This window comes from Gavialis gangeticus, unplaced genomic scaffold (genome assembly GCF_001723915.1).
Source record: "Gavialis gangeticus isolate Ggan-Ray unplaced genomic scaffold, GavGan_comp1, whole genome shotgun sequence".
Taxonomy (NCBI): Eukaryota; Metazoa; Chordata; order Crocodylia; family Gavialidae; genus Gavialis; species Gavialis gangeticus.
This window is the reverse complement of record NW_017729012.1, coordinates 5,323,346-5,337,961: the sequence shown is the minus strand read 5'-3', so window position 1 is coordinate 5,337,961 and position 14,616 is coordinate 5,323,346. Positions and strand designations below refer to the sequence as shown.

The 14,616-nt window shown below is 46.3% G+C and overlaps 1 protein-coding gene across 6 annotated transcripts in view; it reads right to left on the bottom strand.

Moving 5' to 3' along the window:
- ACACA (acetyl-CoA carboxylase alpha) overlaps positions 1-14,616 on the bottom strand; it is a 197,607-nt gene that overhangs the window by 28,590 nt on the left and 154,401 nt on the right. For all 6 annotated transcript variants that reach the window (XM_019511101.1, XM_019511095.1, XM_019511097.1 and 3 more), the window contains 3 exons: positions 10,792-10,888; positions 9,990-10,125; positions 2,007-2,184 (listed from right to left, as the gene is read on the bottom strand). In XM_019511101.1, the coding sequence (XP_019366646.1) occupies positions 2,007-2,184; positions 9,990-10,125; positions 10,792-10,888 (411 nt within the window). The remainder of the gene's footprint in view (positions 1-2,006; positions 2,185-9,989; positions 10,126-10,791; positions 10,889-14,616) is intronic.

The window sequence follows — 14,616 nt, the reverse complement described above, 5'->3', positions numbered from 1 at the left end:
GTTAGGGCGGCTAGGAGCTGGAACCAACTTCCAAGGGAAGTGGTGCTGGCCCCTACCCTGGGGGTCTTTAAGAAGAGGCTGGATGCCTACCTGGCTGGACTCATTTGAGTCCCGTTTCTCTTTTTGGGGTTTTTTGTTGTTCTCCCGCCCTGGCGGGGGGTCGGGCTCGAAGATCTACTAGGTCCCTTCCGACCCTTAATCTATGAATCTATGAAACGCGGTAAGTTCACATCTACCAAGGGCTTAAATCATCATCCAAAGGATTGTCAGCATATTGTTATTCTATGGCCCCTTTCATCGTGTGGCCGCAATAATTAAGTAATGCCTCAGGACACTAGTGAGGGAAGGTTTATCCTTATGTGAGCTATGGCCTGGTGCTGCTGGTCCTCTTTACTCTAGGAGCAAATCTGACTGAGCCAAAGGGCAGGAAAGCTGGTTGTTCTGTTTAACAAGTACTCTCGGTGACCCAAGCACCCAAACCTTTCTATGTTTTAAGGAGGGAACACAAGAAAGAGACAGGTTGCCTCAGTTCTGAATGTCACTGTTCTGGCTCTAGATGCATGGGCCAAGTCTGTGTCCAACAGGCAAAGGTTTCTCCTTTGGGGCCATTCCACTTCTCCAGGTACAAGAGGACAAGAGACCAAGAGACACAGCCATTCTTCGAGGGGAGGTGAACACATGCACAGGTCACAACAATTCTTGGTAGGGGTCAATGTATCACTGTTGGCATATGCCCATGGGAAGAGGTACAGAGAAGCACTCGAATGAGCCCCTTAAAGGTGTCCTACATGTGCAGTCTCAACTCCCATCATCTTGCAGTGGCAAAATTCCTGGGCAATGCTTCAAAATGGTGGCACTTCCCAGGAGCGTTTCTCCAGGGACTTCAAAAGAGATATTAAACTTGCACCACTCTATTTTGATACATAACTAACCTGGGGAGAAGTGGCTCTTGGGTGTCAGTGGAACGGTTTAGCTTGCGAAGAGCAAGGAGGGCAGATTTTCTGGTGCTTGCCCATCTTTAACAGGGAATCAGGAGCTTGTAGCTCGTACCAGAGACAGGAAGAGAGCTGCAAGGTGCATGTCAGCTGTGCCCACTAGTGTGAGCAGAATACAAAGAGACTCACATGTGGAAGGCTGCTCTGGGGGCAAGACCGGTATAATAATGTTACTTTTACCTTCAGACACAAGTCTGTTTTCCCATCTGCCTGGGTATTTTCATATCACATGGCTGACCGGATCAAATAGACTAGAAACAGAACTCTATTGTGGTGAGGTTCTCTCCGGCATCACAGCTGCTTTGCTCTTTCTTTCTGCAACAGAACTGCACCTCCGTCCTCCTTCCCTTGACTGCTCCATGCCGAATGGCTCTGATCAGGGGGTGTCCTGCTCTTGCAGTTTATCCCATTTCTATCAGTTGTTGCCAGACCAGGTCTCTTATGTCCATCCCAGATCAGCCCCATCTTTCTTCTATTTTAAGAGACTTACAGGCCTTATTTTTCCCCTGGTTTGCCTATATTTTTGTTCCCAGAAACCACCCCCACCGCAAGCTCATTTTTGCCGGCTGTATTTTATAGTGATCAGGAACTCTACAAATGCCTGCAGGTCAGCTGGTAAGATATTTAAGCAGTGTAAAATGCAGTCATAGTTACTTGTGCTTGGAAAGTTGCATCTCCAGTTATTTAAGTGCAATAACCAGAAAAAGAAGAGGTCTGTGTGCCAGGATCCCAACAGGCTTTACCAACCAAACCTCCCAGCCCCTTGGGGAGTTGATCCAGAGAAGTTTAGGCCTATGATCCAAGTTACCCATGGAGCCAGTAGCTGGAGAAAGAACCCAACTCCTGGTGTTACCACTACATAACAGCTCCTTCTCCAAGCAAATGCATGGAAAGAAACCCATTCATTTGTAAAGGCACAACAACAAAACAACAGTGCACCCAGCCTGGAGCTCCCTCCTGTCTGGGAGCAGGACGCATCAGAGAAGGAACTAGATCACCGAGGTGCCATACCTGCTGTCCCGGTCTGCATACATCTCCATGTGTCGAGGGTTAATGGTGGGGTCGATCACCACCCAGGATCCTCCTCTCAGCTCTGCCTGGGGTGGGATGTAAACAATCACTGGCTGCCTGTATTCCCGCAGGCCGTCCACGATGTAGGCACCGAACTTCAGTATCTGGTCATACATGTCTAGGACAAAGAATACAGCACATTACCTTCCCTGCTGCTGCATTCCCAAGTCCCCTGCCTTCCCACGCCTTACAAGCACTTCCAGGACCTCCCAGGAAATGCCTGGTCTAGGCAGGACCGTTTAATAACAACGCTTCTGTGCCCAGGGTCAGTAGCTCCAGTCCCTGGCTCCTGTTTGGTCCAACCCAAGGGCATCCAGATCAGCTCAACAGGTGCCCACCCTGCACTAACAGCCTCCAGCTGGCCGACCTGGGCAGTGGATGTTGCAGGGATTTCAGCAATTCTGAAATCCAGGCCAGAAATTCAGTATGCGAATGTGAATTCAAATTGTAGAGCTCCAATCTGAAAAGCCTGGCCCCATACTTTCATTTCCATACTATCCTAAAGTGCTTGCACTTGTGTGTGGTACCCTGAAGGACAGGAAATCTTTTGCACATCACTATAAGGAGGGTAGGGTTCATTTTTTTCCTGCCCCCTCCCAACAAAAAATGTTTCCTCCTTTTCTTTAAACAGACACTAGCGGAAGGGATTTTGCTCAGACTTCCAAGAATAATTTCACCAGGCAAAGGCTGTGCACAGAAAAAAGGTCAGCTCCAAATTTTTTTTTTTTTTTTTAAACTTTTTAGGAACAAAATGACAAATATGAGACGGCAGGAGTTTAGCATTGAAACAGTCAGGCTGCACTGGGTACAAATCTCATTATACACATGATTATATAAAGAATCATCAAATCAAACAGCTTAGCGATACAAAACACCTATTGGGAATGTCCATTCCATCTCTCTGTCAGCACAGGATTATTTGCCGCACTATATTTTTCAGGGCTTCATAAAGCTTTACACCATGTTTAGAGAACAACTAGGCTTTCACCACTTCTGGAGGGAGACTGCTCCAACAGTCGAGCTGATACGGTTCCCCAGTATTCAGCTGATCAGCTCCACACAGCTGCTCTGTGCCTCAGGACTTGGAGCCACTGCACAGTTGTAGACTTTTAACTACCAGCATTGGCCTTTTAGACTGTTTCTCCTAACACAGCCCCTTTGAGCTCCTTGGTCATTTTTGTTGCTCCTCTTTCCACCTTCTCTTTTCTCAAATTTTCCAGCACTGGACCAAAAATCACTAATATCCCAGGCACGTAGCAAACAGAGAGTCTACCTCCCTGCTCCATGACACACTGCCTTTGCGCATGCTTGCCAGAAATCATGCCAGCCTCTAGCACAACTCGGATCCAATTACTTCCACTCATCTCTCTTGGCTGCTTATTTGGTCCTCATGCCACAGCATCTAACAGCCCCAGTGGCTTTTACCGTAACCCTCTGCCAGAGAGATATGGGGGTACACCATTTGATAGATGGGGAACAGAGGCACAGAGAGATGCAGCGTCTTGTCTTGGGTCACATAGGAAACACACAGCGAAGTAAAGAATTGAACCCATGCCTCTCTCAAATACTCTTTTCAGGCTCCCACCCTCGGCTCTGGCCGTCGGGTCCCCTTTTCCCTCTGTGCACAAGAAAATCTTATACACAGTTCATTCTCTGAATATACAGGAAAAAAATGGTTTAAAAGCCTTTAAAAAGTCCCAGACACTGTAGGAAGCCAGAATTATCTATTTTTTTAATCCCAGACCTGTGAGAATATATACGAACTGCTAATAGAGAGGGAGGGAAACAAAACCCCAACCTCCTCGTTTGTCCTGAGCAAAAAAAAAAAAGACCTGAAAAGGAGTGACAAATTTATTACTAATTACATAATTATTTTATTATGTAGTGTGAGTAATAAACCACTTGAAGTACTTTCAGCTAATTCTAGTGTTAAGAAAATAATTGCTTGATTCAAATTATTTTAACAGAATTAATTCTTTACTAGACATTTTTTACTAGTGCTACATAATAAAATCATGGTGTAATTAGGGGGACATTTTTCACTCCTGCCAGGAGTGTATATTTTACTTAGAAAAAAGGTGGTGGGGGGAATGCTACTCACTCAGACTGGGGAGATGGAGGAGAGGCTAAAGGAACAAGTGCGCTGTAGTGCGCTGACTAGTGTCGCTGTTAACGGTGTTTCTTAGGACTCATCTGAAGAAGTGCTGGTTCCAGCCTTCCAGCTCTACAGCAGAAACGCTGCGATGCACTGCATAGGCCAAATGAATTCAATGAAAGTTTTGTTATGGCAGGTTTCATCGAAGCAAGGGAAACTGCCTTAATTGACAATGGCACTTAAAAAAAAGGCTACAAGACATCTTTAACACTTGGCACTTCTACAAGTCCGCAGGATCTCAAAGCTCTTTGCAAACACAGTTAAGCAAGCCTGGCAATGCCTTGGCAAAATGGCTATCGTTACACTATCTAGTTTCCTGATGGTATAAGAGGGCTGGCAGAATTGTTAAAAGCCATATGAAATGCTGTGAAGAGGACCCAGGAGTCCTGACTCCTAGTATGCCAAGGTAATGACTAGAAAACAGGCCCTCCCTGAATTGAGTTAATACTGTCCTCGACTATGAAAGATTTGTCATGCTGTGATGATTACTTCTGTTGTAGAGGTTGCACCTACTCCTATTTCTAGAATTGTAAATACTACATCAGATTTAACTGCTGCTGGTGGTGAACGGCATCTGCGTTCAGTGGTGCCTACTGTTCTCTTGTGTGTGCAGTCCTACTGCTTCTGTGGACAGAAGCTTCTGCAACAAACTGAATGGGCACATCTGCACATGCTATTAATACAACTGAATAAACTCTAGCACAGTTTGCACTGGAGCTTATTACTCCCTGGTGCTGCATTTACACATGTGCCCGGGTCCACAGCAAGTTGAGCCAGGTCAAAGCAGCCCCAACTAACAAGGGGTGCTGGGCCATGGCTGCTCCAATTTGGCTCAATGTGTTGCAGAGGGCCTGGCTGTGGCAAGCGGGTGCTTCAGTGCGGGGCTAGCCAGCAGCCCCTGCACTGAAGCACCCTTGTGCCCCAGCAAGCCCCAGCAGTGTCTACACGTGCAGTGCTGCGCACTAAATAACACTGCCGCAGGATAGTACTTGTGTTTACAAGTACTAACCTACGGAGGCATTTATTAGTTTACTGCAGCCTAATAGGACCTCATGAGTAGATGCCGAGACTTTACTGCAGAGCTAATTAGACAACTCCTCAGTAAACGTCTCATGTAGATGTGCTCAGTATGTTCTATAAAACTACTGGAGACTCGTCACCTTCAAGGAACTAACTGCTTGCATAACCATGCTTTTCAAAACACTGCGACTTCTGCTGGCCACACATGTAAGCCCACTGAACTTGCAAGCGAGGTTTGCTTTTCTAAAACTGCCTTTTGGGTATTTGTAAATACATTTTAACAAAAGAGCCCAGCCAATTGGAAGAAAAATTAAAACCAGATGGGAACTTGCAGGTCAAACTTCTATCCAATCTTCATTCAAACCTGGGATTTGCAAAGCATCTATCTGAAATGCAGAAATGCTTAATGGCCCTTTGGAAGAGCAGCACTGTTTGTCATTCAGTGCAGCAGTCAGTGCATGTAACCCACACTCATTCTATGTCCGGGTGTTTCGCTGCAGCCTGTATCGGCATCTACTGACTGCAGGCTCGAAATCTGCTGGAAGCTGTTATTATGCTGTATGTGTAAATATTGGCAGCCGGATACATCAGGCATGCTAGGAAGGCTGCGGACAGCTTTTTAATGTTTCCATAGCGCCGAGCGCTCTGCCCTGCACCTCCAAAGCTGGAACAGATCTCGTCAGCTTGGCGGGCTTATCAGATAGGACCTCAAGGTAAAAAGCCAGGCGCATATCGGCCGCATACACCTAATGTACCTCATAAACCCATTACACACAGGCAGTGCTGTAATTCAACATCCAGGTAATGAGAGATTTAAAACAGCCTTTTCATTCTGGTTAAAGTTTTCAATACGATTTTTTTTTTTTTATTGTTATTTATAACCTGTCCCAGGAAAAAATAATAAGTATAACATGAAAAACCAACTGAGAGTGACCCTGGAGCACCAGCAGTGATGCAGTTTAATATCACTGGGATTTGCATCCTATCAAACTATTCATGCTGAGTCTGAGACCCTGGTGCTAATTTCTAGTAAATTTCACGCTTGATGTCTCGCTGTCGTGGGTCATTGCCGGTTCGTCTAAATAAACTGCTTCCAAATGGCTCCTCCATCTAAATATTCGAGCCCGTTTTTATAATTTAATTTTGCATTATGCTGAATAGCCTTCCGGCCACATCCAGCTCATTGGGGGAAGCCACCAATGCCGTCGTGATATGCTTTTATTTTATTTATTTTATTTATTTATGTTACTGTGTGAATTAGACCTCCTAGGCTGACTAGTAAAGAGGGTCCCCCCCCCCACTAATGTCAATTTTCAGCATAGCAAGAGCTGTCTCTAATCTTTTCCTACTCATTACACACAATTTTGGAGTCATTTTACCCACAGTGCAGTCGGCTCCTGGCAGTGTGTTTGTGTGCACTGAGGGGTGGCATAATTGTTTATTTTCCCTCCCGGCATAATCCCCAGCCAGCATTGAAAGCCAAACTGCAAACAACTCCCCAAGGATGGTGGAGACCAACTGGAGAGACCAACACTTTCTGACCCAGGTCTGCACACGTGGAAAACATCCTGACCCACATGTAATTCAAAATGGCGCTGTCCTCCCTCCCTCCCTTCCTGCACTGCTCTCTTTTCTTCCTCCAAGCAGTATTAACAAGTGATGCGCAAATGGAAATACCGATACTTTTGCTACATGGCTCTGCCCTGTGGTTCTGGTTCCAAAGCAAAATGTTGCTCGGAGCGCAGCTGAGGGCCACTCGAAGACTGAAGGAAGCTCACACAATTGCACTAATCATCTAACAAGTCTTTTTAATTCTACAGCTTCTTCCATCAGAGGATCTCAGTGCCCTTTGCAAGCATTAACGAATGAAAATCTCTCAGCGCATTCCTGAACTGGGGGGTAAGGCAGATGAGGCGCAGAGAACTGAAGGTCTCTCTCAGTCCCTGGCTGAGCTAGGATGAGCACTCGGGTCTTTAGAATGCCGACAGATTGTATTTTGTCCTTGAAAAAACACCTCCATTCAGCCTCAACCATGGTATTGGAGTATCCCGCAACCAAGACTGTTCCTTTCTGCCATGCTAAAAACCCAGTCATTGCAACACAGCACTTCTCCTAAATGCCAGTTGTCCTAGGGCACGGGTGTGCAAAATGCGGCCCACGGGCCAGATGCGGCCTACCAGCCCATTCTATCTGGCTCACAGAGCTCCTAAAAAATTTAGAAAATTAATATTCATCTGCTCCTGGCTGCCTGTCATGCAGCCCTCGATGGCTTGCCAAAACTCAGTATGTGGCCCTCCGTCCAAAATAATTGCCCGCCCCCGCCCCTGTCCTCGGGTAAGAACTTCTTACTGTGATAACTACAGCTATAACCTTTTCTTCTGGGTGCCTGTTAAGTGCCACATACAAGTAAAGGGCCTTAAATCTTTTTACATAGTTAAAATGTTATCATATCAATCTCCCACTCATGTCACTCCACAAAATCCAAAATCGCAATATCTGGTCCCAAAGCCTAGCTGTGGGTTTATGAACTGAGCAGCTTTTCAACAGCTCAATTCATCTGAGCCACCACTGTTGCCAAGAGTCAATTTGGAGAAAACACCTGATATGACAATAATACACGCAGAAATTATCAATGAGACAAAGCAGCTATGTGATGAATACACCTATCCATTTCCATATGCAATACAGCTGGCCAACCCGGCCCCCTACCTAAGCTGTGAGGAAGAGGGATGTATGGCTCCCTAAGCGGTCGGGGTTTCCCAAGATTAGGGTTTAATTGTCCCAGGTTGGCAGCTGTAAATTTTGTTAGCAGCTAAACCACTGTTAAAATCCAATTACCTGTTTTCACTGGAGCTGATCGGGGCAGTCCCTATAACTGTTAGGAGGGGAAGGCATAAAATAATGCCGTGTTGTTTATGCTGAACAGAACTTATCTTACAAGTTGCACATTGCATGTTCTGTGTTATTCCTGCTGCCGCCCATCTGCCTATGAAAGGCTAGACGGGGCTTCATTTGCTCCTATCAGCCCCACACCATCATGGCAGGAGTTACTGCCGAGTGAAATGTTCTCTTCCTCCCACAGGCTGAAGGCAGAGCTGCACAGAGCATTCCTGCTAGGGAGGTGCATGGATTTAACTGGATTTGTTTCAACTATCAGACAAACATTTCAGCACAGGGAAGTAGAGGCAGAGCTGTTACTGGGGACAGAATCAGCTCGGAAGGCATGTACTACAAACAAAGATTCCTCTGGTTATGTGACTACAATTTAACACTGTTAAAAAGATCAGAATTCTTAAAACCCAGTCTGGCCTGTCACTATTCATGACTCCTTTCAGGCTCTGAATCTCTCATCTCGGACAATGGAAATCAAGCAAGGCTCTCAAGATTTCAGTGCTGTCATAGCTTGCAAATATGCACTGGGACTTAGTTTTTGCTGTGGAATCATGGAATTCAAAAGAATGACACTCAGAACTTTTCTATAGGTTTTAGGTGTTAGATCATATAAAAGGTGGTTCAACCTGTTAAGCAGAACTGTCACCTTACTTTGGGCTTTGCCAGGACTGGGTATCCAGGCTGGGATCAGCTGCACCAGTTTACAGTCACGACTTACCCTGGTTCCGGCACATCTACACTAAGGTCTCTACAAACACAGCTGCACTGATTTAAAAAAAACGCAAAGTAGACAAAGGGGTAAGAGAGCCTTGCACCCAAAGCAGTGCACTCCTAGGATTTGCTTGCAAAAAACAGAGTAAGGCAATGACACCTCATAAGGGAAGGATGCTCAGAAGATTTTCCAGCTCAGAGGAGAGACCTGCAGCCTACAGTTTTAGAATGGGCTTCAGATGGCTTTGCCCATCATTTAGAAGGCCAGCTACCAGGAAAAGAACATGCTGGGAAACCACACAGATGCAGTCAAAGCAACAGCAGCTTCATTTAAGGTTAGCGGAAATGGGACTGAATGTCTCTATTCTTTTCAAATCATGGGGTGTGGGGTGTAAGACTTTCCCAGGCAAACCATGCATTTCATGCACTTGGGATCATTGCTCCCTGGTGTCATGGGCTCTAGCTCTGGCTTATTTTATCTAATGCAGATCTCAGATTCCTTTCTGATAGTACCCTGACAGATGACCTGCCCAGATCCTGACCCAGTTGTACCACACTTCCCCCTCTGGCATAGCAGACGGAACACTTGCAGCATCCCACACCCTGGCTGAAATCTGGCGTATTTTCCAAGGTTTGAATCTGTGAAAGTGGAGCCCACTCCAAATTAGACCGGTATCCCAACAGGGCCAGATGGTAAAGCAGGTCCTGATTACTCAGCTATATTTAGGGTGTCAATAGGTCTGAATTCTGAAGACTGGTAGGCCTGAAAGGTTACAGACCTGTGAAGGTGGGTAAGGAGGGTCAGCTGCCTTCAAGGTTCAGGCCACTAGCTCTTCTCCATTAGGGAAGAGACTGGATGCAGACTGCAGCAGAGGAGGATGAATCGGACATGCCCTACTACACAGGTCTAAGCATATCTGCTCAAGTGTGCTCTGCTAGGAGGTGGCAAGCGGGCCCTAGCAACGTGGGACTGGCAAAGGAACAACTGCTCTCCACTGTAACACAGGTCTATTAAGAGTGGGGGGAAAGTATCTGTTATGCTGAAGGGAAGTCTTTGATCACAACCTAAGCTCATCAGGCCACCTGTGGTCCCATGTGCCCACAAAGTGGTTTGATACCAAACATAATGAGTGTTTGATAATCACCTTTCATGCCACCGGAGAAGCCTCGCCAGTTGGCAAAGACCATCAGAGGAAGTCCCTCTCTGTTAAAGTCCTTGATAGCTTGGGCTGTCTTAAAGGCAGAGTCCGGGAACCACACTTGACCGGCCTGCTGGATTATCTGTTGGGAAGGAAAAGAAATGGTAAGCACGAAACGTCTGGTTACTGAGAGGAACACAAAGTTCTACAACGAAAGCTGCAATCTGAAATCTTGAGGCTGAAAAAACATAGGAGGCCCAGTATTAGGGGTCACTGATGTGCAAGATGGACAACACACAGGACAGCCAGGACCCTGCCCCCAAGAGCTGACAAGGTCAGTCCCTTGACCCTGCAGTTAAACCCATGCAAGCACACCTCTGCCCTTCTTGGAGCCCCTCTGACTTTGGTGAAGCTTTGTGAGAACACATCAGTCTCCAATTGCCCGCAGGCACAAGAGAAGATGGAATGAGAAGCAGGAGGCTGTGGCCCCAGCAGCTGGAGAGGGAAATGAGATTTTGCTCCTTCATCTTGTGCTTTTGCTATAACACCTTCTCTGCCTCTCAGAGCAGGGCTAGTAAAGAAGTCTCAGAGATGATCCATATCTAAGACTTTCTCTCTGCAGGCACACAGTAACCAGCAGCACAGTCCATTGATCAGCTGCACTGTGACAGCACATGGCCAGTCTGACTAGCTGCGGGTCCCACACACAGGCTAATGTCTCTATAAAAACAAGCACGCTTTGCAAGGGGGTGTCTGCAGAAAACAGTTTTAACCCACAGCCCAATGCACGTTCAATGGCCAAACCTACCTTGGCCTCCGAGTCCAGGTTTGCAGGGTCAGCAGGGATACTTAGCTCCACCGTTCTGGTTTCTACGGCAACTACTCCTACAGGTATTCCTCCCAGCCTGGGAACAGACAAGGCAAATTGAAACCCACGTATTTTGCCGTTATACAACCAGCTGTTTTTTCTTTTTCCCCAATCCCACATCAAAACATTTGAAAATACCAAGAGATAAATAATGCAAACCAATGCAGGGAGAGGCTCCCCAGCCGTTCTGGAGAGGTCAGGCATGCAGCTGGATAATTTCAGTAGGACTTACAGCTCTCCGAATCAGTCCCTGTTTGCAAAACCCACACCTCACAGTGACACAACACAAACCAAAGCAGCCTTTTGCCCTAGACAGAAACAGAGCCACACAGCTGTCACCTATTAGAGCAGCTCTTCCAACATGCTCTTGTGACTACATTGATTTTCATGAGAAGTCTTCATCATGAAACCCAACCCTTCCCAGCCCGTTACACTTGCACTGACATTTCCTCCCCATGCTCGTTGATCAAACCTTCCCCCCTGCCCCACAAGCTATTGTTTTCCAGAAGACAGCGTGAACCAGTGACCATAATCCCTCTGCACCTCTTAAAGGGATCTTCCACAAGTGGGAAATGGTGATGGGCAGAAGGGAGGTTAGTTGCAAGTCTATTAATCCTCCCAGCTGGCAGGCAGGGGTTATGGGGAATGGTACTTGGGCACAGGAGGAGGCAGGGTATCCTGCATGTCAGGATAAATTTAGCCTCACTCTCTACTCAGCGTAATAACTTTCTAAAACACAAGGCACCACTTGTGGCGACAGCTGCGCACAATGGCTTCCTGATGTCGCATGAAAGGGAATCCCAGCAGAGTCTGCCCCTCTACTCAACCATCTCAAGTTGGATGACAAGCACCCCAGGTAGCAAAAGTGACAAGGCCAACGTGCACTAGGGGGACTGAAAATATTCCTATTCACAATGATTAAGAGTCTGCCTGGAAACCCATAATTGCCAAAGCCGTCTTAAATCGGTAACTTATAACTTCTATATTAGGGCCCATGTGACCTAATAAAGAACATCTTTATCCAAGTATTACAGTTATTTATTGAACTTGAAAACAGCTCAAAACAACTTCTATTTTCCATTATACTTCATATAAATTTTATCAGGCAAGCACATGAAGATGCTACATCTTGTTTTATAGTGTGTCCCTGGACAAGTTGCCATGGAATAATAAAAGACAATTTACAGCCAACAGCACACGTATTCCAAACATACATACAAAAGATGAGTTTTGGCAGCACTTACAGTAACAATCCCAGAAGAATACATTCATATTTATTTTTTCAAAATGCCACTGCTTTTGAAAGAAGTTGGTTCCATTTGTATTGTATATGCAAGCGTGAGAAAGGGAGAGTGCTCAGAATTTGTCAGATGAAAAGAAACTGGAAAAGTCAAGCTGAGCACAGTCCTGAATGAAGCCCTTCTGGTTTTCCAAAAGAACTGACTATTTGGGATGTTGCCTGAACTTGACATTGTTAAATGATGATAATATTTTGTAACTGCATAGAAATACTATGTGCCTCATAAACATTGGATTGAACTTGCGAAGTAGGAATTATACATGGTTTAGAGATGGAAAAACCCTAGTGGCTCATGTAGCTCATGCCCCACTACATGAGCAAGCTCACACATGTGGGACCTTCTACTTTCATTTTCTCCCCCTACTTGGATGAAGCAGTCATACCCCAGGAACCTCTCAACAGGGGATTTGAGAGTCTTCCAAGACCTTATGAAGAGAGTGGCAGCCGCTTTCCCAATCCCTGTGGAGCAACCAACTCAAACTGACGGACATTGTCCATTCAGTCAGAATGAGGGAAGAGCCTTTGCTTGTAAACAAGGCAATACCAGACCCAGGCATACTGACTTGGTGAACTGGCCACAACAGTCTCTGCCTTAGTTAAGATGGACAAGAAATATCAAGTTCTACCCAAGAGAACAGTGTTGCAGGATCACCGTCTTCTTCTGGACATGTCTGTGTGCTGGGTGATGCTATGGCTGGAGATCTTGGCATTGTGGCAGGTACTAATATTGAGAATGTTTTTTCAGTTAGTGATGCTCTTAGGCCAAAGACTGATGCAGACAAACACCGAGACTGGCCAGATTATGCCTCTGACCAGCGCCTCAGCTTTTTCTGCATTGGGTCACCAGCCTGTGACACTCAAAGCATCTCCAGGGCCACAAAGCTTAAGTGGCAGCCAGTGATCTCCAGGTGATCTCCTGGAGGAGCCCCATGTAGGGAATATATCCCTGAAGGACCTCATATTTCCTAAACCTCAGACGGCATTTCTCTGACCATTCTGGAGCTGAAAGTCTAAGGGTTATGGAGCCCGTGTTAGCACACTTTGCTTCTCTGGAGGCACATTTGGAGAAGAAGGGACCTAGGTTCCCTAGATTTGAAGCCAGCCCCCACTGAGTTCCCCTGGACCAAGGAAATTCATCTGCAGTCACTTCCATCATTGGCAGATGGAGAGCTTTCCTGAGATGCGAGATTCTCCCAGGCCATAATGAAATTGAGAGCATCTTCACTCGCTAGAATGAGCAAAAATGCACAAAGGGCAACTTCTGAATCTGAGTGATGCCAAGGAGGACATTCTGGGTTCAAGAAACTTGGCTGCCTATTTGCAGTGGCAAAGTAAACTACCAAAATAAAGGAGCTAAGTGAAGATTAAAGAGTTACAGTGCTTGCTATAGTCCAAAGCAGATAGCAAGAATCTTCACCCTACGTGTAGAAGCAGAGGAGAGGAGCTGAAGTGCAGCTGATGTGCCCAGCCCTATGCAGCCCTCAGGTCAGGGCAGGTATGCACTGCAGGACAAAAAAATAATTCCCAAGCTTGAGAACACGAGCACCCGCAGGGCAGCATGACAATCAGATAATGCCCTGGATTTTGTTTTAAGCAGAGGATAAGCTTTTGAAGAAAACTGGACCCAGCTCTGACTCGGATTCGGAACCAAGACATGGACGATGCGATCTGCAGGCATTTCTTCCTCGGCAGCCCTAACATGCATGGACTCACAGCACTGAACAAGCTACAAAGGCTGGAGTTATTTTCTAGACTGGGCCCTAAATCTGAAGCCAGAGTGGTATGTTTTAGATCATGAGCAGGTGCCACTTGCCACGAAGATAAGGGAAACAGATTGTCCCCAAGAAGAAGATGAGCACTAGATGAAAGCCTCCAGGTCCGCACACCTCTGCAGCAGGGATGCAGACTAAGCCACACAGGTACTGGTGTGGAGAATACTGTAGGTTAATCCATGCAGGGCTTGTTGTTGACTTGCTCTCTTTTTAGAGAGTAATAAAATTTAACAGAAACTTCAATTTCCCCACTCAGAGAAAAAAAAAGTGCAGGTATCTCAGCAACTTACAGCTTCTTGCAGTCTGCTCTAGCTGTAGCCAAACTTTTCTTGCAAGTTAAACAGGACTGTCAAGCAATGGTGCGTCTCAGTTACTAAATAATGGCAGAAACTACAGTAAGGCTTCTCTAGGTTACCACAAGTACCACAATGTTTTTTTCCAGGGGAATTATCTGTTGCCATGCCTCACGTGTGCTCTCTTTACGGCAGGCTCAGTTTCACGCCGAAGAGAACCCACCTCCACACACCAACTTGGTCAGACAGCACACCCTGAGTGGCTGAACTGGAAGGCTCCTACCATTACTGCTGCTGTTGCTGCCATCTGTTCTGCTTCTGCCCCCTCTCAGGAGAGAGGGACATTCCCTGCTGTACCACCTTGCACCACTCAACATCACACCTGCACTGAATTACTCCC